A 27,412-nucleotide genomic window follows, 5' to 3' on the forward strand; every position below is an offset into this window, starting at 1 on the left:
AAACTGCCACGCTGACCAAAACATCAAAAGAGAAAGCGAAAGCCGCACCACTATGCCAAGGCAGAGATCTTTACAGTGAAAGCAAGTCCTGGTAGCTGTGGCCCTGCCAGCAGCTCTCCCTCCGGGGCCTTGCCAACTCGGAAAGGGCAGCCCAAGCTATCCTTTTCAAGACCCCGCCATGGCGTGGACCGCGCCACCATGGTCCCTTCTCCATCCTCTCCTTGCTTTGGCTTCTTCCTTGGAAGCATTTGATGCAGATGAACCCCCTCCCCCCGAAATACTCTTCTTCTCTTGGTCCCCTAATACCACACTCTCCTTGTTTCCCCCCCTCAGTGGCCCTCTTTCTCTGCAGAACCCTAAAATATGCCCCAAGGCTTGATCCTAGGCTCTCCCTTTTTCCATACATTCACTCTTACCCTAGGTGGTCTCATTTATTCTGATGTCTCTAAATTCAGTCTAGATGCTGAAGACTCCCAAATTTATGTCTCCAGCTCTGAAATCTCTGTGCTGCAGACTCATATATAACTTGTTATCTTCATATGAAAGTTTAATTTGCATGTCTAATAGATATCTCAACATTAATACACTTAGAACAAACTCTTATTGCCTCCCCAGCACCAAACCTCCCCCTGCCCTAGGACTCCTCAGTAAAAATATCATTCACTCAGTTACTGCATAAGCCAAAAATCTGTCATTTTTGGATATCATTTGAAACATTTTTAGACAGCTTTATTGAGGTGTAATTGATACAATAAACCATACATATTTAAAGAGTGCAATTGGATAAATTTTGACATGTATACACACCCTGTGAAACCATAAAACAATCAAGGAAGTGAACATATTTATCTCCCTCAAAAGTTTCCTCACGCCCCTCTGTAGTTTCTTTCTCCTGCTTTTTCCCACCCCCAACCCGAGACCTACTTTCTCTCACTATATATTACTTTGCATCTTCTAGAATTTTCTGTATATGAAATCATACAGTATATTTTCTTTTTTGTCAGACTTCCTTCAGTCAGGGTAATTATTTTAGATCGTCCATTTGACACATGTATCAATGGCTCATTTCTTTTACTGCTGGGAATTACTACCTTGTATGGATATACCACGATTTGTTTATCCATTCATCTGTGGGTAGGTATATGAGTTCTTTCCAGTTTCTGGCTTTTACAAATAAAGCTGCTGTGAACATATGCCTTCACTTCTCTGGGATAAATAAGAGTGGAATGCCTGGATCATCTGATAGGTGTATGTTTAACTTTTTAAAAACCAGCTAAACTGTTTACTAAAGTGTTTGTACCATTTTACATTTCCACTAGGAGTATATGTGAATTCCCATTGCCCAACACTCCACCGCTTGGTGTGGTTACTCTTCTTAATTTTAGCCACATAAGTGAATGTATAGTGGTATATAATTGTGGTTTTAATTTGCATTTTTGTAAAGACTGAATTCTGAGAATCTTTTCATGTACATATTTGCTATTCATATGTCTTCCTTGGTGAAGTGTCTGTTCAAATCTTTTGCCTATTTTTAAAGCTAGGTTATCTTCTCCCAGTCTATGACATGTTTTCCTTCTGAACAGTTTCTTCTAAAGAGCAGAAGTTCTTAATTTTGATGAACTTGGATTTATCAAGGTTTTCTTTTTATAGATCATGCGTTTGGTATCACATCTAAAAATGCTTTACCTAACCAAAGGTCACACAGATTTTCTCCTATGTTTTCATCTAAATAATTTATAGTTGTAAGTTTGACATTTAGCTTTGTGATCCATTTGATTTATTTATTTATTTTTTTAATAGAAACTGAGCTATGGATTGAGGTTTATTTTTTCTTTTCACAAATGGATATCTAATTTTTCCATGACCATTCGTTGTAAAAACTATCTTTTTCCCAGTGAATTTTATTTGCGCCTTTATTGAAATCAGTTGACTGTATATGTGTAGGTTCACTTTTGGACTCTCTACTTGATTTTATTGATTTCTTTATCAATGAAAACATTAGGCACTAGTAAGTTAGAGACATCCCAACCTTTCAGCTCCTACCATCTTGTTCCAATCAGTAATTGAAGCATTCTGGAGTAATTATTTATTCTTGGACCCCAAAGAATTAAAATACATTGGTTTCATTCTAAGTAATTCAATCTGTATGCTGAATTGAAGAATTCAATCTATATGCTATGTCATTGAAGAAGGAGTAAAATTAATGCCAAGGTAAATTTGGACCATTATATTCCATCCAGTGTTTAACTGTTTTAAATCTGTCCTCTTACAATGAGACTTCTCCTTTGAGTTAGACTATTTTAGAAAATATATGAGGATTTTTCTGTCTTTGGGCTGAGTAATCCAAGTCTGAAAATAAGCACCAGGTCAAACTCTATGTCCTCTTTCTCCACTCTGTTGCTTAGTCCTCAGAAATTAAGTGTTTGAGCTTTGGTGTTTGAGTATGAAATATAAAGTGCTTAGGGACTGTTCCATGGAAGCATTTGAATTGAAGATGACAACTGCTAGTGGCCTTTCTTGGCCAGCTCTTTACTACTCCTGAGTAATATTTAATTGTTCCATGGTAAAACCTGTGACTAAACTAACACAAGTATTTTTGACTGTGCAGAGGCTGGAATAGAAGTTCTTTCTCAGCTGTCTCAACTAACTGGCACCTTCTTTACGGCCCCCACTGGGATTGCAACTGGCTCTTACCAACATAGTAAGTGTATATAGGAGCTGACAACCATGCCCAATAGCATACACCAACTCCAGGATCTCCAAAAGACAAAGTAGGGTTAATAGTACTGATGTGGCTGTTATCAATTCCTTCTGTGAGAGAATGCTATCACTTCCCAAACTAGGTAATCCCATAACACTCAGTCATTTCCTTAGAAGGGGATTATTTATTGCAAATATTTTGCTTCAAATCATCACTTGCAAAAACTCTATTGAAAAAGTTATCTTTAGGAGTTAAGCAAAGATGTATACTTGCTGATCTAGAGAAATAATAAGTACAAAGAATAACTTTTCTTATCAAGATGGTTTTGTTTGGAAAAATGAATTGCAGGTACAAAGAAATGGCAAAGAGGCTCACTTAGGCAACTTAGATAATGCAACTTAGATAATGTTGCATTTCAGTAACGTTATCTGAGAGGAAAAACAGTCAAAGATAAAATACACCTGAAAGCAAATTTTCATTTAGATACTAAAGCTGCATATTTGGATCAAAATGTAACGTTGGCTGACCAACAAGAGAACCAAATTGCTTTGCTACAGGAACTAATCATTTTCTCCTTTAAAACTTTCTCAGTTCCTATCAAGGAGGGATTGGTGTGATATAGAAACTGTATAAAACATTGCTCCTCTACTCCCAAATGCCTAGGGCCTTTCCGGACTGAGGAAAGCTGGCATGATTGTGAAACGTGTAAGGGAAAAGGTTCCATGTGGATATAACAAAAAGCATGTTCACTTGATACAGTTTCGAAGCAGAAATCACTCATTAATTTTAATTAATATAGCAACATCACCAAATGATAACATATTTGGCCCGGTGGCGAGAGAAATTGGCCTAGCAGAGCATAGGGTGAGGACAGGTTGTTTGCAATACAGAACCAGTTTTCTTTCCCTCCTCTGCCCCCCTTCCTCCTGCTCAGCTTCCTTTCCCCTCTCTTCTTCTTCTCTTTATAAAAGAACTTGTTATTAAGCTTTTCACATTTGTCAAGAAGAGTAGGGGAAATAAAGCAAATAAGGCTATCTATGCATTCAGGACAGAAAATCAAATTTAATGTATCACTGTATCATTCAGTAATTGCTTTTTAAAGAGACAAACTTTCTTAAACACTTGCTTCAGTCATGGAGATATATTTGCAGATAGAAGTTTGACATAATTTAAGAAAGATACAGGGTTGGCTATGACAGGGTTGGCTTTGAATGGCATGAGGGGGAAACCAGGCAGAGTGAGATTTTCTTGTATTTTCACTCAGGATAAAAAGATAAAGCAGCATATTTTTACTTAGTTGACTACTCTGCTTCTATTCTATTCTACTATTCTATTTTTGATTTCAAATAGAATATGTCACCCTGGCAATTAAAGAGTAGATAGTCATTTGAAATGATTCATTGTGTCCTTTTTGAGTTTCTAATCTTACTGTTGAAAGCAGACTATGGGTGTTTATTTTAGCCTTCTAATGAGAAAGGATAATAAACCCGATATTACTATAACTGAGTTTTTGTTGTACTTTAAACAAGTAGAATTCTTTCATCTGAGCTCAAGTCTGCAATAATAAAAGGAGAAAATAATGTCAGTTCTTAGTGATTGGCTGGGACCACTTGAAAGGACCCCCCCTTGCATCTACTTCAGCGAGTTAAAGCTGCAGACGTGGTGCAACTTCACGGACTTCCTGGAAGACTCCTTGAGATCAGTAAGGAAACTGTTACGACCTTTCTTCAGGGAGTTGCAGAAGAGCATCAGTGGCAGGATGATAGGTAAGAACTCTCACTTCTGCTGCTGCAGGTTAACTGCGAAGTTTGTTTCCTCTCCAGTGCGAACACAGATTTAGGAATGGCACAAGTAAAATTTCACTCTTGCGCATCTTCAGTAGAACTTTATCCCTTACGTCTTTCATATTTCCTTTTAAGTATAATGAAGACCCACCAAGAATAAATATATTTATGTTCAAAATGCAGAAGCTAGTTCTTGTTTTAAAATTTTACCATTTTATTAATTCCTGACAATTATTTACCTAGACAAAATTTAGTGTTTGTTAAGCCAGAGTTTCCCGCTACAATTTGCTCTAAAAGTGAAGCACCAACATCCCAGTAAAATACCTCTTACACTGCAGCACGTATTACATAAACTGTTCTACAATTTAAGTTCTATTTATTTTCTGTCTAAATTATATAATTTGGTGATGGGATCTACGGTCCTTTGCTGAGCCTATTGGACATCCCTGAATTTATTTTCCCATTCCCACTTCATTCCCATGATTGAATTGTCACAATAGAGCCTTTTGGAAACAATTTAGTGTCTCAATTTTGCATCATCACCTAAATTAGTCCATTCTTTAAAGCAAAGTATTTTTCACCATTGGGTAAATAGGGTTTTTTCCCCTCATCTGTAACTACCTAATTCAATTTTTTCCCCTAACACTCCCACCGCACTAAAACACCATTACAATCACTATGCATCTATTTCTTTCTTCCCTTCCCTTCCCCTGCTCCTTATTTAATGTCTATTTACATAGTTACTGTCTACAGGAGAGCTATAATACATAAGTGTTCATGCAGATAATTTATCTGTCAATATATGTCGTATATCTCTTTCCATAAATGCTTCCTAAACAGGAAATCATCTTGGGCCAAGCCTGTGGCGCACTCGGGAGAGTGTGGCGCTAGGAGCGTGGCGACGCTCCCGCTGCGGGTTCGGATCCTATATAGGACTGGCCGGTGCACTTACTGGCTGAGTGCCGGTCACGAAAAAGACAAAAACAAACAAACAAACAAAAAAAACCAGGAAATCATCTTGTTTTTTTATCCACTCTACCACATTTAGGTTTTCAAACAATATTTAGCAATAACTATGAAGCGATGTAAACAGGAGGAAATTATTTCTCCTGGTTCTTTTGTGAATATTAAGGACTAGAGAGAAAAGTGGAAAGGTAAACTTTTTAAAGGTAGAAGTATTTTTTTGATGATAGAAAAAGCATGTTTTCAAATAAATGCATATTGTTTAAAATAATATAAAAAGATGTCAGTGTATGTATGTTTGTATGTTATTTCTTATGGACTTTAAAAAGTATTTATGTGTTTGAGCACAAAGATAGAGGGGAGTGTGGAGGAATTTTTGCTAGGATTGAGAATGTATCAGTTAAACTTATATGGTTCCTTTTCACGTGTTCTGCCCTTATCGTCCAATTTATAGATTTCACTCAATATCAGCTTTGCCAGGGTGTGCACTTTTTATATGCTGTCCATTTAAATTGCTTTGGCCCATTTTATATTTTATTATAGTAGAAACAATAGAATTTCATGACATAATAGAATTTTTACTCCTCTTTTTTACATTTTTATCCATTAAAAAGCACCTGTGAGGACTGAGTTGTTTTCTTTTTTATCCATCTCTTACATGAATTAATTACAGGGCGCATGGCCTTATATTAACAGGGCAGTTTATGTTCGACACCATGAGTGTGGCCAGCATTCTAAATAACCAGGAAGTCGCACGAGCTCTGGCAGATGGACTGACAGAACTGTCCAAAGAAGATTCTGTAAGTGTTTCTTTGGAGAAAGCAAACTATAAAAACCCCAACATTTAAATAAATTCTTAGTTTACATTTATCATTTTTTATCAGTTTATCCCTTCAGGGGCACAGTTCCGCAGAAGAACTTCATCAGTTTATAAAAATAGCCACTGAGAGATTCTGGGCCCAAGATGTACACGTGTTAGGTATGGGGAACACTGAGGTAGGAAAATCTTCTAGGTTATTTACAGTTTATTCCATTGTGCACTGTCTTCCGTCTTGTGCGCTTGATTTCAATCAGACGTGATTTCTTAAACATGTTAGTGGCTTTATAATGCACATAAACATTATAAAACAGTGAGAACAATTACCACCACGAGGTAAAAATTGAGAAAGTGTGAAACCAGATATAAAAAGATAAAGAGCAGAGGGGGCTAGTTGAGCGAGAAAGGGAAAGAGAACACAAAAGAACAGAAATAAATCAGTAATTTGGTCGGGGACAAATACAGGGGAAGCCTGAAGAAATATTTTCATCAGAAGCAAATCTTAGATGCTCCCCCAGAAAAGTCAGTTCACATTTCAGAAGGCGGTGAAGTGAGGAGAGGCCGGTCTACAAACCCCCAAAGGTGACAGCCAGGCTGTCGGACATGAGATGTGCCACTCTCAGTGTTGGAGAATTCGGGGATAGGATGGGAGTAGGGACGACGTTACCACACTCAGTGCTGTACGAGGTCTTTAGTTTTCTATGGAAAGATTCTCAGATCCTTCTCTTTCACTGAAGTCCTTCTACTTTGTGGGTGAATTTAACACTGTCGCTGTGCACATTCTCTCTCTCCTCATTCTTGTGTATCTGCTCTGGTTTCACCTCGGCTTCCTGGGCCTGCACGGGCCCTCTCCAGGCTGGCTGCAGGCTGCACTGTTGGAGCCTGAGGGGTCGCAGTGAGCCACGACCTGCCTCCTCTGAGGACTCAGCTCTGCAGCGTTCTAGCCAGAGCTCGGCAGCTTGATGAGCTAGGACACTGGCGAGCTTTGCTGATTGAGCAAGCAGGGACCTTCACAGCGATGACTCTGCCCTGCTCTCGAGACACCAAAGAATTACTAACCATGTCTGGTGTAGGTTCAGTATACTTATTCCCACCTAATTATCTGAAAATAACCATTTATGATATAATTTTGATGGCGTTCACCCTATAGCCTAAGAGAGCCTCAAATTTGGGCGCCTCAGGTGTTTTCCCAGCAGTTCTGCTGTGCTAGCCTCTCTCCCAGGACTTCTTTCCCCTGAAACATGACAGTAAGATCCCTCTGTCTACTTTCCTCATTTGGCCAAGAGCTGGGTGTGGGCCACTTTGGTTCTGAAGATCTTGAGAGACCCTCTGCAAGACTTTGGCATTCCAACTGGATTGTGACAAAAAGTTGAGAACCAAGAGTATATATAGTATCTAGCATATGAAATTAACTAGAAAGTTCCATTTATGGGCTATTGAGTAATAGCTACTTTGTCTTCTGGACTTGTAAATTAATTAGGTAGAAAGCTGAAAAGTCTACTAAAAATATCTTCTCTTTTCTGCTGCACTTTTGATGACCTGCATTTCAGATGAATGTTTTAAATACTGATTTTGGGGGGGGGCGGGGGGGTGTTTTTCAGGACAAACCTCTGGAATTATTGTCATATTTTCTGCTGAAGAAATGTAGTACAAAGAACGAAGATTTTGAAGGAAATGTTATTCTGACAAAATGTGACCCAAAGGCAACATCCAATTTACGCATGAAGGTGAAGTTGCTGCTGCACTTTTGTGTCATTGCTTCACCGTAGAGTTAGGCACATGTGGTGAAGAAATTCAGAAACAATAGTGCTAGTTATACCTGGAAAGCTTTAACCTGTCATTTCTCCTAAGAACTTCATTTTCATGGACTATTATAAAAAAGGCTGTTTTGCGTTTTCATGAAATGAGTAACATTTAAGCCACTTAAATGCATAAACTGCACCGTGTTGACGTCAGTAACACTATTTGGTTGTGGGAGAAAAGTCGGAAATTCTCATTTTGCTTTGCTCCCTATTCAGTTGAGTCCTGAGGTAAAGAGAATTTTTTATTTTTTCATTTGCAGCCTAGGACACTTTTTTTTTTTTTTTTAAATGAAACTAAGGATGGTTCTTTTTTTTTCTTAGTTGAGATTCAAAATCATAAAAGAAAAAACTGGGTTTGAAGCTAATTCTTCAGGCAAAGAAGAATAATTTTGCCAGTTCATATTCAGAATTTGTATATTCTTGGTTAAGTGAAATAATCAGGATTCAGGAAACACTGAGGATTGCATTGTCATTCAGAGAGCCAATTTCTATCTAGGGAAAATGTCATTTTAGAACCATTTTATACTCATAGAAAAGTCACGTATCTTTGATACTCGAAGGCTTGAGATACCACCCCCTAATACAGATTCACCGTGGAGACTGTTGTAGGAATAGCCTTGTGAGTTCCCCTGGCAGGCAAATCACCTGTTGCCCTATTAACCTGATATTCTGCAAGTATTTGTTAATGCTTCTCTAGAGGATAGCATAGTACAGGGCCGGGGCAGGCATGGACAGCTGGTGGCAATGTCCCCTCTGCCAAGCTGCCCCAAACTAGCCCAGCAAATCAAAAGGCCTGCAATTATTCAGACCCACCCATCTGAGGTTTAATCCCCTCCCCTCCCACCAAGTGGCTTATTCTTCCCAACCACAGGCATCACCCTGAGAAGAGACTTAAACACATTTCTGGGGGCATCAAACCCTTTATAGGGTGGAGCCCTGCTTGCTGGGTGCCTGACCCCTAAATCTGTCTTTTTAGGAAACTCTCATGGACCACTTCTTGGGCAGAGATCAATCCCTCATCTTTTCAGTTCAGTTCCCTAAATATTTCTGGGAGCTAACCATGTGCTGGGCGCCGTGTTAGACAGACTCTGGGAATAGACAGCTAAATAAGACACAGCCCCTGCCTTCAGGGTGGATGGGACCTGCACACAAGTAGTGTATAGACCTACACACAGAATACATAGGCTGGGGTGGGAACTTTAGGACGGGCATTTAGATTCCCTTTCTGCAGCCACAATATCTTTGAGATTCTTGGGGATTATTCTCCCTAGAGGATGGATATAGTTTCCATTCATCCTTCAGCCTGGGAAAGCCTTTGAAAAATAGCACCCAGGCCTCTAATACCACTCATTACCCTTGGTTCACTAAAGAGAATGATCAACATGTAGCCCACATTATACAGGTTTCAAATTCTTCCAAAGCCCTCACAATATGTGGGTGAATCCTGACTCCCTGAAAACTTTGTTGGAGTTCTTTCATCCATCTTTATTCTTAAGGGTAAAGCTATCACTCCAAACCTTGGGCACAGAGACCTTAGAAATGCCCCTCTTTGGAGCAAGAAAACTTTAAGAAAGCAATAAGGACAAAACTATAGGTGCTTCCTCTTCTGAAGTGTTACTTTTACATTTGAAAGATCTAACTACTGGTGAGAACCATTTCTGGAATCTCTGACACCTAAGGGAATGGTCACTTGTAGCATTTCCTCTCAAAGACACTTTCATTCTTGAATTTTCTTGGATTTCTTTTGCAAAATAAAATGCACAATGAATTAAGACTTCTCAACCTGTTGTAGACCTAAACATATAATCATGTTACTAAACTAAAGCATGAAATTTGGGCTTAAAATTGCCTCATTGCTGGAAATCACCGGGCTGTAATAAAATTATAGAAATGTAAAACTCCTTAATGCCTAGGAATTTCTTTGATGTCTTTCTTTTTTAAAATCAAATTAGAAAAAATATGTGTTGGATTCACATTTGGTTTTTAATATTTAACATTAAAGAGCTTGTACACAAGCCTGCAATACAAATTTGGAGACCCTTAGGAGGAAGAACCACAGCTTAAACATAAGGGCTGAATTAGAATAAAATGGAAAAGCTTTTTTTTCTCTTCACACTAGGGTTTATTTTTAAAACTGTAGATATTCATTCAGAAGCCTTAGGAGCCAAAGGAGAGGAAAGTAAAAGTTTCTCTGAGGCAACTGTTTTAAAGATCCTTCCATAGGGGCTTGCATAACAGGGGTTGACTGTCAAACCCAGGCCTGTGTGTCTGTCTGTCTGTCTGTTATCTATTATCTATCTCTCTCTCTCTCTGTCATTTTGCTGCCCAATCATCAGTTACTCCTTGTTTTCATCTGCCTGTATTGTTTACACTGATACCATGCAACCACGGTGATAGGTCGCAGCTAGAATCAGAGTTGTTCCTGAGCTCTACCTGTCATTTTCACAACTATTTCTGGCCCCTAATCCTGGCAGCTGACTGTTTTCTGGCAGAAGCATCAGCAGTGACTAGGAGGTCTCTGGAAAATGCAGAGCCTGCCTGTGTTCCATCCTAGAGGAAAATTCCTAGCATGTGATCAAAGGCTGGTTCTGTGAGCTTATTTCCTATGGTCTCCCTTGTATGTCCTGGAGAGAGCCAAGGCAAATGCCTGCTAACCCAAAATGGGCAGTTTGTTGCCCCAGTTACATCTTCTGAATTCATACCTAAAAACTAAGTAAGAGATGGCGTCTTAATCTAAAAATAGGCTCTAAAAATCCTAACAATTAGTGTATAGTATAAAGAGAGAGAAGTTGCCATTTTTAGATTCAAACAAAATTACTATGCCAAATCAATTTCCTATCCCTAAAGAAAAATGTATATTTATTTATTTTATTATTTTTTTTAAAAAAGATGACTGGTAAGGGGATGTCAACCCTTGACTTGGTGTTGTCAGCACCACACTCTCCCAAGTGAGCTAACTGGCCATCCCTGTATAGGGATCCGAACCCGTGGCCTTGGTGTTATCAGCACCATACTCTCCCGAGTGAGCCATGGGCCGGCCCTAGAAAAATTTATATTTAAAAAAACTAGCTGCTGCTGAGCCAGAGGTGAGACAAAGTCACATTGTGAGTGTGAAGGTTCTAAATAACCAAGGTGGTCGAGGGCCATGTGGAACACCTGAACTTTAATGCATAAGCACTCGTGTGAGCCTGTACAGTAGGGTGCTATCCCAGATAAAAGTGGGCCCCTTATCTATGAGACCTGCAGTACAATTCTGTACTGTTTGGATTATCCTAATCTTGGCCCGAACAGTGAGCCTGATTTTCATTTTATGTCTGCAGACACTTTCTACCTACATAACTACTGGCATTGCCATTGACTCAAAGTTATTTCACCACTATAAATAATCAGCACAATTATTTACTTAAAAAGAGAGCATTCTACTCAGGGAGAAGTAGTTCTGAATTATTTGTCAAAATTCAAAGTAGATCTCCCCCCAGCCATAAGTATATATACATGCCAGGCTAGTTTGGGACAGTCACAGGTGGGGACCACGAAAGAAAGGGTTGAAGACTCTGGAGCAGATGTGAAGTGCTCAGGCTCAGGCCAGGCGGGGCCTCAGCAGTCCAGGAATAGAACAGGCTGGATGCAGCCCCAGGGCACAAGGCTTTACACAGAGACTTCAGGCCACTGTATAAGAATGTCACCAGGTACAAAATAAAAATTCGTTTTTGCTGAAGTAGAGCAAGGCAAAAGGAGTCTTGGTTACAAATTGATGGTTTTCTTCCAGCCTCACCCATCAAGGAGTTACCACTGGTAGTTTTATCTTCAGAAAGGGCAGCAGAAATGTCTGTGAATCATCATTATCTCTTTACATAAACATGAGACTATTGTTCCATTGCTAGAGTGGACCCTGGGATGCTGCAGCAAGTTGGAGCCAGCTATTTTTTTTTCTTCTTCTAATGTGCTAATCTAAAACGACAAGAACAATTAACAAGGTTAAGTGAAGAAAGAATAAGCCATATTTAAATGTGCATGTCTGGAAAGGGTATGTGAATTTTTATAACACATTTTCATTAGGTGAAAAAAGATGGGAATTTTATAAAGTGTTGTGAACTTTTCCTTCTGGCATATTAAAAATAAGATAACCTATTTGCCCTCAACTGAGAAGGGACAGAGCAGAGCTGAGGAAGAAGCCTGTTACCTGAGAATGTAACTTTTTAAGCCTGGGAGAAACCCCTGAATAGCAGTGTCACTCCCCTGCCTCTCAGGGAAAAGGGAGCTTCAGTGAATTAGTTTCTCAAGTATAATATAGTCCAAAGGAAGCTAAAGGCTATTTTTTTAAAACATAAAATTTAATTTTAAGAGAGACATCACATTTATCAAGCACGTAATTCATTGTGTTTAGGGAACATTGTGGTCGGGGCTGAAGACAGCTTCAGAGGGTCTCTTGTGGGCACAGTCTCGACTGGGCTTTCAGAGATACCAAGGTTTACCTCCAAATAATCAAGTCTCTATTTAATCTTCAGGAAAGAAATGTTATAGAAGACAATTCTCAGAACACAAAGTCAAGTCTCAGCAAAAACGATCTAAATTTTGAGGTGCTGGTTAAGCTGGTAAGCCAACTATTACGTAATACAAATTTACGATTTGTTTCACTCCTGACAGGGAAGGTTTAGACTTTATTACAGTTTGTTCTTCATTTGCCTTGGAATTTTCCCTTAAGGGGAAAAGACAAATATAATTTGGGTGGGGGGAGGGAATCTAGCTGGTAGATTTTTTTTTTTTTACATAAGCCTCAACTGAAAAGAAGTTGAGCCAAAAGGGCGAAGGTGTAACATCTTGGGAGCAAACCCAGTCTATATGTTACTCCGTGATTTTCCAGTATGATACTTGGATGTCATTTAAAGAGATGGCACATGGATAAGGTCTACAGTTTCTCATCAACCCACCAATTTATGGTCTGACTTCAACAGTTGAGTCTAATCAACCTAACATTTAGGGCTCTGTCTGTCTGTAAGAAGGCTGGTGAGTGCAGGAAGCTGCAGCACAAGCAGAGGTTGTCCTGTCCTACTTGTAATACACAGCCTGCGCCTGTTACTTTGTATTCTTCATTATCACATTTCATTCTCAGAATCCTGAAAAGTAGATGTTAATAACCACATTTGATAGATGAAGAACTAGAGTTAGAAAAGTTAAATGGCTCCCATAAGGTCAGACAACTGGGGAAGGAAAAAAACTTCAATCCTACAGCCCTGAGCCCAGACCCAAGGCTCTTTCTAGCTCCTCAACACCCTGGTGTATCCGCTCGCTGCGACAGTGCAGGCTGTAGCCTTCCAGGGTGTGGGTGTTCACTCACCCCCAAATCCATCACCAGGAATCACCAAGGAAGGATGTATTTACATAGTGCAGCGAATCAGATAGCATCTCATCTGACCATTTGCAATAATATCTGATAATAATTTTTGTATTTATGAGTTTTGTTTTGTTTTGTAGCTGGCTAGTACAGGGATCAGAACCCCTGACCTTGGTATTGTAACACCATACTCTAATCAACTGAGCTAACCAGCCAGCTTCTGACAACAGTTTTAAAACAACAACAAAAGGTTTGACAACTGAAACCTTAAGTCAAAATGATTATAAATGTTGGGTAATTCAAATATTTAAAATTATATACATACATAAATACATAAAATATAATATAGACTGCAAGCCAATTGCCAAGTAAGACGCTGATGTATTTTTAAGATATGTCTAAATAGGTTAATTATATACAGTCTATGTTTTTGAGAGATAAAATTTAAATAACCAAGAACATTATGTTTTTAGTATTTCAGAGTGAGTTTTCTCATTCTCTTAAATTACTTTTTACATTTTAATTTTAGTTCATGAAATTATGGTTGACTCATCTTGGTGAAAATTACATAGTGCTACACTTAGTATTGTCATTTTTTTTTTTTTCATTTTAAACAAGATATTTATTTAAACATGATGTTTGACTTGAAGGGAAAACTATCTAGGATTTATTTTTTAAAGGAATAATCTATCCCTACTTAAAGACAGATTGCCCTATATGTCAGAGCTATGTACAAGAAAGTTATAAAATTGTTCTTTGTTTTAAAATGATAAATAAAAAACATTAAACAACATACACAAGGATTTTTATTTTTTATTTTTGTTAAAATAGTGAGAGCAAAATAACTTGCTGGGATATAAAGATAAGAACTGAACAAGCATGACACTAAGGGAGAAAGGGGGTCTGTATTGGTCTATTTTCTGTTGCTGATAGGAGAATACCTGAAACTGAGTAATCAATAAAGAAAAGAGGTTTATTTCTTACAGTTTTGGAGGCTGGGAAGTCCAAGGTTGAGGGAGTGCATCTGGTGAGGACCTTCTTCTTGGTGGAGACTCTCTACAGAGTCCTGTGGCAGTGCAGGTATCACATGGCAAGGGCTGAGCAAGAGCGCTTCTGTGTGCTTTCTTCCTCTTCTTATAAAGTTCCCAGTCTACTGCCTGGTGACCCATTAAACCATTAATCCATTAATCCATGAATGGATTCATGAGAGCATAGTCCTCATGATCCAATCACCTCTTTTCAAATACCATATTCAGGATTAAATACCACATGAGCTTTGGAGGGGACAGACATTCAGACCATAGAAGGGTCTTTTCACAAAACCAATATTTTTCCCCATTGCATCTCAATTTGATGTCCACCCGCACATACCATTGTCCATTTAGTAAAAAAGTAAAAAAAAAAAAGTGTGTGCACCTATACCAGTTACTTTATGTACAGTAAAGGAATAGGGAAGGGGAAAACGAAAGAACAGAGGAAACTATACTGAAGTAGTCAGGATGTGGTGGAAGCAAATCATGGCTTTCTAACTGAGAATGTACTCTTCATCTGTAAGAACAGCCTTCTGAGGCAAAGCAGCAGGTTCCCTTTTTAGCAGACACCTCCTGTCTGCTGCTGGAACACACCAATTATATCTTCAGCCTCCACTTCCAGCTGTGCAGGTATGTCTGTTTCATTGACTGGAATGTGATCTGCCTCATCGACAAACCCTGTCATTTACAATAGGCTTTCATTAGTTCACTGAGTGGCGTTTGCCTCTTAACCAAGTGCCCTACAGAACCGTCCTGCCCTGCCACCTTCAAATTAATATGATCAGTCTCCACTCCTTCATTGGGCTTTTTGTCGGCCATGATGAGGGCTGGCAGAAGCAGTATTTCCAGATTTCATTTGGGATAGTATGGGATATACTTAGGGCTGAAGAGAAAAGAGGAGATTGTGTTCTAAGAGTATTACTAGTTCTGTTCTCAAATATAAGGCCATTTAATTTAAAAATTTAAATATTGTAACTGTTTTCTCTTATAAAGATGTTCATTTTTTACAACTTTTGAAAAATACAGATTAAAGAAAAAGAATTTTCTATTTCCAGCAATGAAAATCAATTTCTCCATATATGTAAATAGAGCACATAACCTATTTGGGTATGGAGTTTCTTTAAATTTGTTTATGATTTTTCCCTCTGTCTTAAAAAATAAAACAAGACTTTGAAATTTAGAAAACATAGCACATCTGGCAACCTAGCTAGCCAGGAGAGATGGGCTCACAGCTCCCAAGTTGGATACTTTTTCCTAAATACTGAAAGAAGAACTTAGGTTTCAATCTTACATAAAATGCCAGGAGGAAGCATATTACTTAATAATGAGAGGGTGTCTTAATTCGTTTGTGCTGCTATAACAGAATATCTGAGACTGGTTAATTTATAAAGAACAGAAAATTTTTCTCACAGTTCTGGATGCTAGGAAGTTCAAGATCAAGGTGTTGGCATCTGTTGAGGGCCCTTTTGCTGCATCCTCACATGGTGGAAGGCTGAAGGGCAAGAAAGGACCAACTCCCTCCGTCAAGACCCTTTGTAAGGGCTCCTAATCCCATTTATGAGGAAAGAGCCCTCATGGCCATAATCACCTCTTAAAGGACCCACCTCTTAATATTATCACATTGGCAACACCTAAATTTTGGAGGGGACCTATTCCAACCATAGCAGAGGGCTACATCACTTCAGTTCTTCTGTCTGCAAGATAATAAAACACCACCGGGAAAAAAGAAATAGGAAAACAAACAAGAGTGGTCAACCCAAAGGCTTCATTACGAGACTGTAACTTCCATGAAGGTGGGACTCTGTCTCTTTCTCATCATTACATAGCCAACACCTAGCACGAGACACCTGATATGGAATTGGATGGATAGATGGATAAAAGTAAACTTTCAATCTGCTCTCCTTGAGATCCATTATTAAAAGTCTCCTCGCTACTATGGCATCAGGCTGGCCTGATGTGAGGGGTTGTTTGGTGATACTGGGGCTGAGTGATGGCCAGTGAGGTCCTCCATAGTGGGGTCCTAACATGGTTCCTTTCAACCCTGCATATCACAAACCAGAAAGGGGGATCTCCACATTATTGCTGACTGCCCAATGCTTCCACTGCTCTATCACCCTTGACTTCCAGCTTCTTGAGGCTGTAAGCCTGGAAACAGTCGTGATGATCTTCCTATGAGTTCTTACTGCCTTTCTACAGGAGAGAAAGCTCCAGATGGACTCAGCAGAAAAGCGAACTAGAGTTGTTAAGGAACTCTTACAGAGTGAGAGAAAATATGTGCAGACACTGGAAATTGTGAGAGATGTTTATGTAACGCCACTGAAAGCAGCATTGTCATCAAACAGAGCAATTCTGAGTGCTGCAAATATCCAGATCATTTTTTCTGATATTCTGCAGATTTTAAGTCTCAACAGGTAAACCCCGAATAGATATTTTTTAAAGATATTTATTGTGTGGTGGGAGAAGCCCACACTTTATTGCTTCAAAAGCTATGTGGAGGCTCAGTCATTCCCTACCCCTCTCAGAGACCCCAATCATCTCACAAAGGGGAGTGGCTCCTCACCACATCACTCACTGGGCTGCCACCAGAGTGGTGATGCCCAGAGGCTGCCCCTTCCCCAGTTCACAGCAATGGAGTGAAGAATGGAGTTCAGGGACTGGACGTTCTGTAACCAATAGACTGTTCCCACAAAAGACAATGAGAAGGAGAGCCGTATGGCGCTGTGCTGAATCACAAGGTTTAGGTGAGCAATGGGAAAGAAACAGAGGATCTAACAGGATTAAGCCACTGGAACCCTTTGCTTAGAGAGCCCAGGCTAGGGGTCAGTTTAGTTTTGTATTTATTTATTTTTCCTTTGGCAGCTGGCCGGCATAGGGATCCATGGGGGTCAGTTTAATAACAGCATAGGTTTCCAGTGTACAACATGGGAGAGAAAAGTGATCATTTCTATCTGTGGTAAACACAAACCAAGCATGTGCTTCTGACAGTAACTCTAGGTAAATGGGAACAAGTCTCTCATTCTCAGTGGGCCCCAACTCCTGACAAATGAAGAGTGGGGACTAGGCCTCTTCCAGTTCCCGAGGCCTGTGATGGCTGAATGAGGGATTCCCTGAGATCAGCAGGGAGGTGGGCCAAGTGCGGGTTATGGCATTCAGCTGTGCAAGCAACCGGGGCCACTCTCCTCTGAGGACTGTTGAGAAACTTCACCTGCTTGCCTGTCTAGTGACATGGGAATGGGACATTCAGGGGAAGCCCTGTTGAGGCCAGTGTGGGGTTCTGACTCAAGGAATTAAGGTGAGGAGGTAGGATTCCACCATGGACGACCTGTTCCCTTGCGGTGAGCTCCCCTTCCCTGTCAAATCTGCATTGCTCTGTGTTTCGGACAAAAGTATTTGACCGAAACCCTGCTGTAAAGGACTAGGCTGAAAACACCTGCAGTAATGACAATGAATTAATTGTTCAAGTTAATAGGTCACCGTGGGCTGCTACTTCATGGTTATGCTTTCCTCATATTGCAGGCAGTTTCTAGACAACCTGAGAGACAGACTACAGGAATGGGGCCCAGCTCACTGTGTGGGGGAAATAGTCATAAAGTTTGGAAGCCAGCTGAACACGTATACTAATTTCTTCAACAATTATCCCATTGTTCTGAAAACTATTGAGAAGGTAAGTGATTGAGTTACCATCCTGTCATTTTATTAGACCCTCTGAGCTTGAAAGGAAGTTTTGTGTGCAATCCAAAGGACTGGAGCTAATAAGAAAGGCTTCTTCTCTGCTCTTAGCTTCCAGATCTCCTTCTGTATACTGTGAGCTCTTTGAGGTCAGGGGCCCTGACTTAGGGGCCGGTACAACGCGTGACACACAGCAGTGCCCGGAAGGTGGTTGTTGAACTGAACTCATCCTCACACAAATTGCCAGACTTTCATCTGCCCCAAATACCCTGTGGCTCACTTACAGGAAAATGTGGAAATGTTTGGCAAATAGGTAGAAGCCACACTGTGAGCTCTGACTCTGCTGCTATAATCCTGTGTGGCCTGTCTTATGTAGAAAGTGAATTAATAATTCATGTATTTCTTGAAATAAGAACATTCAATTTATGAACTCTGTGAAATAAGAAATTTCTTGTTCTTAGATTTCCTAGAGAGTTAATTATAAACAATTTTCCCTGTTGTGACATGCCATTACTTAGTCTGAACAAGAATATCCAATTCCCTTCTATACCATCTGCTCTTGTTGGGATCTCCTCTGATGGGAATAAGATTCCTTTCTTTCCTCCTCAGTTTGTATCAAAAGTATAGCAGAAGAGGATTTCTTGCAACATATAGCACACTTCTGCCAGTGCCCACTTGTCTTCACTGAAGCTCTAAAGGGAAGTCTTGGAGGCTGGGAGGCTTCTGGGTGATTCCTGACCTTGGATGTCTTCCTTTGCAGTATTCCTCCCACCCCACTCAGGGAGTTTAGTCACTGCTGGACAACTAGATTATGCAAAAGTTGCATGAATAAGGCGATTTCATAGAATTGACCTTGAGGACAAGAATTGGAGCAAAGTGTCACATTTTATCAGAAACAAATTGATGCCAAAATTTTTATAGCTATGGGTAATAATAATACCTATTTCACTAGCATAGCATGTATATATAAGTACTCAATAAATGTTAGTTTTTAGTATTATTGAAATCAGTGAATATTTGATTTCTAGAAATTAGCATTACTGACATCTATTGGGCATGTGAAAAGAGATAACTTTCACAGGTGCTCTAATGGTGATGAATGAATACATTTAAATTAGCGTTACTGACATCTTTTGGGCATGTAAAAGGAGATAACTTCACGGTTGCTCTAATGGTGATTAATGAATACATTTTAAAACAGTTAATTAGTACAGTGGAGCATCTTTATAATATTATTATGGAAAATATGATTAACATCAGTATTAAAAGTGAATACCATTAATAGTCATGATCGTACTATAATGAAATAACATTTACTGCATGGCAGGCACTTTAATAGGATTGCTTTTCCCTCACCACAAGAATTAGGAATGATATCCATTTTGCAGATGAGAAAGCTGAGGCTTAGAGAAGTTAAGTAACTTGACAAATTCACATATTTAATTTATCTTAATTATAATCCAGGCTCACTTGGTTGCAATGTCCACTTTTATTGTCTGTAATGATTAAGTTCAATGAATAGGGTTAGGTTTATGGTACAATAAGACACTATACTTAATATATTGGGAAGACATCAATAGCACTAATAGTACTTTGACTGATTAGATGTAGATGTCCTTTTACTTTGTGCATTCTGTAGATTATGCTCGCTTAATGGAACAGAGGGCTTTACGACAGTCTCATAGAGCAAAGTTTTGACAATATAATTCTCACCTTTTAGTGCAGAGAAATGGTACCAGCATTCCGAGCTTTCCTGAAGAGGCATGATAAGACCATTGTTACCAAAATGCTGAGGTGAGTTCTGAGAGAGCACACAGCTGCCCCCGCAAGACAGGGCATTCCTTGACCTTCAGATAGAGACCACAGTTCCTTCTCTGTGCCTCGTACAGCCTGCCGGAGCTGCTCTTGTACCCATCCCGAAGATTTGAAGAATATATCAATCTTCTCTATGCTCTGAGGCTTCATACTCCTGCAGAACATGTTGACCGTGGGGACTTGACCACTGCAATTGACCAAATCAAAAAATATAAAAGTTATATAGATCAGGTTGGTTGCTGATAAGAATCTATGTCCTTTAAAAATGTTACAGTGCTTCTGTGGTGCTCTCACTCAGAGATCCTGAGATTCCTTATCTTCTTGTGGTGTTCTTTAGTTCAAGCAAAGACTTTCATCCTGTTAATGCTAAATCAATAGTTGTGTTCAGCGATTTTGAACACTAAGGACATCTATTCTAAGCCAAACAACATGAGACAATGTTTTCAGATATCTGTACAAATACAATAAAACCTTTATTAATATAAAAGTTCGAAGAATGGGGTATTTGGATTAATTTTTCAGGAGTACTAAATGAAAAAAATTGTAAAATCCTTTGTTCCTAAAAAGAAATTTTTAATGTATTAATTTTCCTGCCTCAGTAACTATAGCGATCGTAATTACTGCTAATTATGAAAGAAATCAGCATCTTGGAGTACAGTACTATCATTCTGAAAATATTATCATTATGTTGTGAATGCTGTACAGGTGTCTGGGCTGAATGCTGGGCTAAACACATTATGCCTTGAAGATGCTTTTTGAATAATCTTGTCACTTGCCTTCAAAGATTGGGTACAGAAAATTGAAATTATTATAGTGTATGAAAATATCAAGTTCTGTATCAGTTGCCATAAAATATTTTAATCTATTTCTTTTATAAATAAAAATGTCACAATTTTAGTTTGCCTAAAATCACTTTGTTTTCTAGATGAAGCAAAACGTCAGTATGAAAGATCAGCTGTCAGATATACAGAGAATGATCGGGGGGTGCCCTGTACGTATTCTGATGCACTTGCTCTATCTCATGCTCATGAGTATAACCTGAAGTCATTGGCAAAAGGAGGCATGCAGATCCCGAAGCTGCTAATGTTTGTGGAATGCCTGCTGCGTGTCAGGCACTGCAAGGTCTCACATTTCACAGCCTTGTTATCTGTAAGGATGCTCCACAAGACGAGGCACATGTGGGCTTGATCCTATTCTGTAACGTGTCTGAGGTCATATTACCTTGCTTGGTATTACTGTGATCATTACCCCCTTTGGGGAAAAGGGTCATGTGTTCTACGTGTTTTCTAACTCCCTGCACATAGAACCTGATGCAGGATTTGCACATAGGACACTTGAAAAATTTTTAGAAGTCCTCTGTTAGCAATCTGTTACCTATAGAATATCATCTGCCCACCTACCCTCTTACAGCTTCCCCTACCACCTTGTGATCACACCGCACACATCTACTCACAGTCCTCTAGTATTAGCCTCTCTTCACTTCTCTGAAATTGCCTTCCTTTCCTACACCACTGGATAAACTTCTATACATCCTTAAAAATCTAGTTCAATCATCATCTTCTTTGCAAAGTTTTCCCCAACATCTTCAGCTGTGGGTTGCTCCTTCCGAGGTGCTTCGCAGCATGCTGAACATCCTTGTTGCATTTTTATTGCAAACCTTTATTCACAAGACTGGGAGCTCTGTCATGTATGAACTATGATTTACTTGTCTTCTAGTGTTTAGCACTAGGAATTTGATATATGAATTATGTTGAATTAAACTATCATCAGTTGATTGGAGATGTTATTTTTATTTGGTTAAATTGGAGAAGCATGATGAAGTTGTTTTGTCATAATTTTTGACCTGCACATTTTAGTAGGGGAAGAGAAGTGGAGTTGATTAGATTGCAAAAGTCCAAAGTCTCGGAACTCACAGAATCTACAGAACTTTATCTCTGGATCACTGTTAACACCAAGAGATCATTTCTACAGCTAGATCAGTACAAGGGCCTGACTTCTTAATCTGTACCTATCTGACTTCTTAATCTGCTTCCTTTTCTTGATAGCTCCCTTCTTACCTTCCTCCCCCACCCCAACTTTTGTTTTTGATACAAGGAAAGCATTTACAAATAAAACAATAATTCCAGTAGTCTTAAAAATTTGACAGCATCTTCAAATACAGTTTTCATTGTTAATTCTGTGGCTTTTCTAAAGAAATCCTGTTTTATAAACAATGAAAACATTCACTTTTTCATAATTGAATAGTCAACACTTGCACGGTCTGGGATATAAAACGGTTCTGCGGTAGTAGGATTTTTTGTTTTTAAAAGACAAATATGCTTCTAATTTTGTTTTTTATTTTATAGACTCTATCAGAAGTAAACAGATATCTGATTAAAGTCCAAGATGTAGCCCAACTTCACTGCTGTGAGGAGGAAATAAGTTTCTCTTTAAGGTAAACAACAGTTAACTATCCTAAGGCTGGGAACTCCTTAAGAGCACGTTACTGTCTTACTCATCTTGTATCCCTGACATTCAGTACAATGTCTGACATATTGTAGGTTTACAATAAATCTTTGAGTTGAATTGAAAAGTTGCACACACAGCCCTCAGAGATGGTGTAAGGTACTTTATCACCTTGCTTGCATTCCAGGCAGCTACTGGGTAGAATGAGAGAAAATAAATTGTCTCTGCTAGGACCACAAACTCCACGGAAGCTGGAATTCTGAAAGTTGGTCACTTTCCTACTTAGGATCCAAGTGTTGTGGAATTTCACACCAATGATCTGCTCAACTATGAGAAAAAAAGAACCAGTTTATTATCCTCAGACAGTTATTGAGGTCAGTATTAAAAGTGACCTCACCATATCTAGTTTGTACAGTGCATTCAGAGTAATGTAAGAACAAAAGATGGAGGGATGCCAACTTCAATAAGTTAGTATCCCCTGTCCTTAGAACAAGGATGGACAAACTTCTCTGGAAAGGTTGTGGTAGTAAATATTTCAGGTTTTGCTGGCCATATAATCTTTGTGGCAACTACCTAACTTCGCTGCTGCAGCACGAAAGCAGCTACACAAATGATAATGACACATAACAAATAATACACTGTTCATAAACAATACATGAATGAACAAGCATGGCTGTGTTCCAGAAAAACTGTGTTCCAGGAAAACAAAAACAGGTGGTGGTGGGCCATAGTTTGCTGATCTCTGCTTTAGAAAACTGTTTTGTCAAAATATGTTTTCAGTATTAATGACAAAATAATGACTCAACAAATAGCAATCAAATGAAGATGAATTAACTCCTTTAATTTTTCAAGTCCAATAAAGTAATAAATATTGATTTATTTTAATCAATATTTCAGCAAATGTTCCCTAAAGGCACAGGGCAGCAGGGTAGATGAAAGAAATCAGTCCTTTCACCTCCCTCCTCACCTAGATCTTAAATAAATCAAATCACATAACTGTGTCACTTTTGTCATTGTCATGGCATTTTGCTGTTTTTGGTTGGTAGCATTGGAAAAGAGCTACAGTAATAGAAAGAAACTATGTACCAAACCAGCAATTCTGAATACACTGGTGTGGTAGAAGACATGCTAAAGCTTGTTCCAGTTTTTTATTATGAGATTATCTAACCTTCATGTATTCCTTCTTGAACACTCTTCCCTTCTTTATGTAAGTCCAAGATTCTATTATCATTTTTCTTCTCTCTGCAGAACTTCTTTTAACATTTCTTGCAAAGCAGGACAACTGGCAATAAACAACCCTCAATTTTTGAGAAATTCTTTATTTCTCCTTCATATTTGAAAAAAGTTTTTTGCTGGATACAGAATTCTAGGTTTTTTTCTTTCAACGCTTTATTTTACTCCACTCTATTCTTAGTATTATGGTTTCTGAAGACAAGTCTAATGTAATTCCTATCTTTGCTCCTCTATAGGTAAAGTATTTTTTGTTCTCTGGGTTCTTTCAGGATTTTCTTTGTCTTTGATTTTCTACAGGTTGAATATATTAAGCCTAAGTGTAGATTTTTTGGTACTTATCCTGCTTAGTGTTCTCTGAGCTCCCTGGACCTGTGCTTTGCTGTTAATATTATTTTGGAAAATTTTCAGCCATTCTTACTCCCAGTATTTCTTCTGTGACTTCTTTCTTCATCTGGTATTCCTATTAGCATGTTATGCCTTTTAAAATTGCTTTTGTTTGGATATTCTGTCCCTAACCCCCTCAACCCCCACCCCCTGGCTTTCTTCTTTGTTTTTCAGTTTGGGAAGTTTCTATTGACATATCTTCAAGCTAACTGATTCTTTCCTCGGACGTCTACTGATCAGCCTGCCAAAGGCACTCTTCACTGTATTACGATAGTTTTTCCTTACAATTCTTTTTTTGAGTCCCATCTCTCTGCTTACGTTACCCAACCATTCTTGAATGTTGTCCACTTTTTCCATTACAGCTCTAACATATTAATTATAGTTATTTTAAATCCCTGGTCTGATAATTCCAAAATCTCTACCATAGCAGAGTTTGGTTCTGTTGCTTGCCCTGTCTCTTCAGTCTGTTTTTTGCCCCTAACATGCCTTGTAATTTTTATCAAAAGCCAGACATGATGTACCAGGTAAAAGGAAATGAGCTAAATAGGCCTTTAGTATGAGGTTTTATACTCATCTGGCTGTTAGGCTATGTCTGCTGTTTGTTTTAGTTGGTGTCAGAGGCTACAATTTTCTCTGGAGTCCTTGTTTTCACCTCCCCTCCTGTCTTTGGGTATCCCTAGAGTCCCTTCTGTAACAGGGTCTGAGCCTTGCTGCTCTTTCAGCTGTAATCCTGTTATACAGGAGTTCTACTGGTGTGGAAGTAAGACACGAGGGGAGGGGAGCATTCTATAGTTCTATGATTAATATCAGTCTTTTAATAAGCCTGTTGGCCCTTGGCTGTAACCTTCATTAAGTGCTTCTCAGCATTTTTTTTCCCCACCTTTAAGATGAGACAAGAAGCGTAGAGGGAACTGCAGTTGGCTATTTCCCTTCTCCCAGCTTGGTTAGGTTCTGGTGAAAGCTTTCTTTGAGGGTAGGCCTTTGGTAAGGAGAACTCTTGGGGCATATTTCAAAATGGTACTTTTCTCCTCCCCCTGGGGAAGAATGAGATTTTTCTCAGCTCTTCACAGTGAGAACCTGGTGGATCCCTGAGGTATAACACACCAGCATGGGAACCCTGGAGCTTTTAAATGCTCAAGCTAGTAGTCCACATTTAACCTCCAGCAATTAGTCAATTACCCTTTAAGTATTTCTATTCCTACTTGTTCAATGGACAAGCTCGAACTACTCCATCAGGAACACTGATGACCCACAGTATGGTCTGAGAGAGAGAGAAGGAACTAATCACATGAAGAAAATTATAATTTCAGTGAGCCACTCAAAAGGTTTCTAGTGGGGTAAAAACCTAACTATTTGTTTATCAATTTAAAGATAGTCAATTGTGTAATAGAGCACATGTTTGTATGTATTAAAACTGTCTCCTTCATTTCCACACAGGCTCTATGAACATATACATGATCTCAGCCTTTTCCTCTTCAATGATGCACTGCTTGTGTCTAGTCGGGGCACATCGCATACTCCATTTGAAAGGACTACAAAAACTATCTACCAGTTCGTTGCATCAGTGGCCCTTCACAGGTTACTTGTAGAAGATATTCCAGATTCCAAGTGTATGTATTCTTTTCCTTCCAAGAGAGAATACCTTTACAAAACTATGTTAAGTAAAGCTCATTAACAAAACAGAAAAGTAGGAAAATGACTGGAATCATAATTTACGAGTTTGTAAATAATTCCCCAAATATTAGAATTAAACAATATAAACAACATAAACTTCCATCTACCTCTAAATGAGCAAAAGACTGGACTGCTGGCATTGTCAGATATGTACCTTAGACACCACTTTCAAAAACACAGAGGGAAGACCCTACACCATCACGAATCTTTGAAGCAGTCTGACATGAGAGGTGGCACTCTTAACCACTGTTCTATACTGTCTGAAAATGTTAGTCTTGAACCACTGTTTTAGATTTTTATCTATAACTTTTCTGTTCATTCTACTAGTATTGATTATTTCAGATTTGACTGTACCTTTTCTTCCTTAAGTTAGCATTTAAAATGGGAGTTTTTCTATAAAGGAATCAACAAATTTTCAAAAGATGCAGAGTCACTTAAACATTTCATCATAATAATTCCAATAGAAATATCATTTATCACAAAAGGAAATCCTACTTAAAACTACTGTGCCAATTTTCAGTTATTATCCAACACTCTTACTTCCCAAGTTCAAAAGGATCCATATCCTTTCCAATATTTCTGTTAGGCCAATTTGAATCTAACATCTCTCATTCCAATATTTTTCACTGCATGTAAAGACAGGATCTAAGGTTAAAGCTGGAACCAAGATCTTAGAGAAGGAACTAACCTAAATAAAAGGGCTGCTTCCCAATAGCTTCAGCTCCATTCTAAATCTGAGAGCCTGACAAAAAGTGAGTATCAAGTGGGGGAACAAGTATTTCCTAGAAGACAAACTCAGGTAAAAAGGGTTAGTTACCTATAACCACTGGGTAGGGTTATGGTTAAAGAGTGTGTGAAAGGCGTCTCCTTTCAGTTCCCCTCCCATCATGATAATCAGCTATGTCCTATGTCAGAACACTGTTACGTAATCTGATAATAAGCATTCAGCTGAGCAGTTACTTTAATTCTGTCACTGGCCCTCATACCAAGGTTGTCTAGGTCTAGCTCTCGGTATCTCTATCTACAATAACTATTAGTAAAGAACTTTACTAATAAGTACTCCTGGAGTGGTTGAGAGAAGGAATTAAAGAACATTACATCCTCTATCATTTAGTCTTTAAAATAATTGCTAATTACAATTAATTATAATGTCAAGATTTTAGGTTATATTTAAATTATTCAGTAATTTTAGAAAGTTATATTCTAAAGTGTATTTGTATTTGTTTTGAATCCCTGTTTTTATGTTTCAAAAAACTCTTCAAGATGACTTGGTCAATTCTTGAATTTTAAACATTTTCTCCATCTTTTGATTGTTACCTGCAAAGATTAATTAGGGTACCTCAATGCTTTTACAGATGTCAAGAATGCATTTATTCTTCAAGGTCCTAAACATGAATGGATTTGTGCTACAGAGGTAGAGGATGATAAATTCCTATGGTTATCAGTGCTCCAAAATGCAATCAAAAGTAGTATGGAGAAGTGAGATTGGACCTGAAGAAAACATCAGGGTGCTAATTCTTCCTGGCAAAGACAGACAACATGTTATTTTCTGTTCCAGAATATCCAATAAGAACAGAATGATTATTAGTCACAAATGATGAGAGGAATGAACTAGGATGATCCATAAATTTGCTTTCAACATTTAAACTTTATCATTTATGCTCACTTATGTGGAATGTACAATCAGAACAATCTGAGTCCAAAATTTTAAAACACTTTTTTTGGTAATTATTTTTTATGGACAATATTATTTAATTTG

The 27,412-nt window shown here is 38.6% G+C and overlaps 1 protein-coding gene and 1 pseudogene across 1 annotated transcript in view; one reads left to right on the top strand and one right to left on the bottom strand.

The window, feature by feature from the left end:
• The window catches only part of ECT2L (epithelial cell transforming 2 like), a 67,603-nt gene extending 40,467 nt beyond the window's left edge, over nt 1-27,136 (top strand). Inside the window, exons 9-20 of the mRNA XM_063097215.1 lie at nt 2,609-2,701; nt 4,288-4,467; nt 6,145-6,248; nt 12,576-12,662; nt 16,630-16,844; nt 17,950-18,097; nt 19,823-19,896; nt 19,992-20,148; nt 20,843-20,908; nt 22,263-22,351; nt 25,417-25,589; nt 27,009-27,136. Coding sequence (XP_062953285.1) covers nt 2,609-2,701; nt 4,288-4,467; nt 6,145-6,248; nt 12,576-12,662; nt 16,630-16,844; nt 17,950-18,097; nt 19,823-19,896; nt 19,992-20,148; nt 20,843-20,908; nt 22,263-22,351; nt 25,417-25,589; nt 27,009-27,136 — 1,514 coding nt within the window. The remainder of the gene's footprint in view (nt 1-2,608; nt 2,702-4,287; nt 4,468-6,144; nt 6,249-12,575; nt 12,663-16,629; nt 16,845-17,949; nt 18,098-19,822; nt 19,897-19,991; nt 20,149-20,842; nt 20,909-22,262; nt 22,352-25,416; nt 25,590-27,008) is intronic.
• LOC134378182 (small ubiquitin-related modifier 3-like) lies at nt 14,993-15,252 on the bottom strand (annotated as a pseudogene).
• Nucleotides 27,137-27,412: the final 276 nt, after the last annotated feature.

Source organism: Cynocephalus volans, chromosome 5 (genome assembly GCF_027409185.1).
Source record: "Cynocephalus volans isolate mCynVol1 chromosome 5, mCynVol1.pri, whole genome shotgun sequence".
NCBI classification, from domain to species: domain Eukaryota; kingdom Metazoa; phylum Chordata; class Mammalia; order Dermoptera; family Cynocephalidae; genus Cynocephalus; species Cynocephalus volans.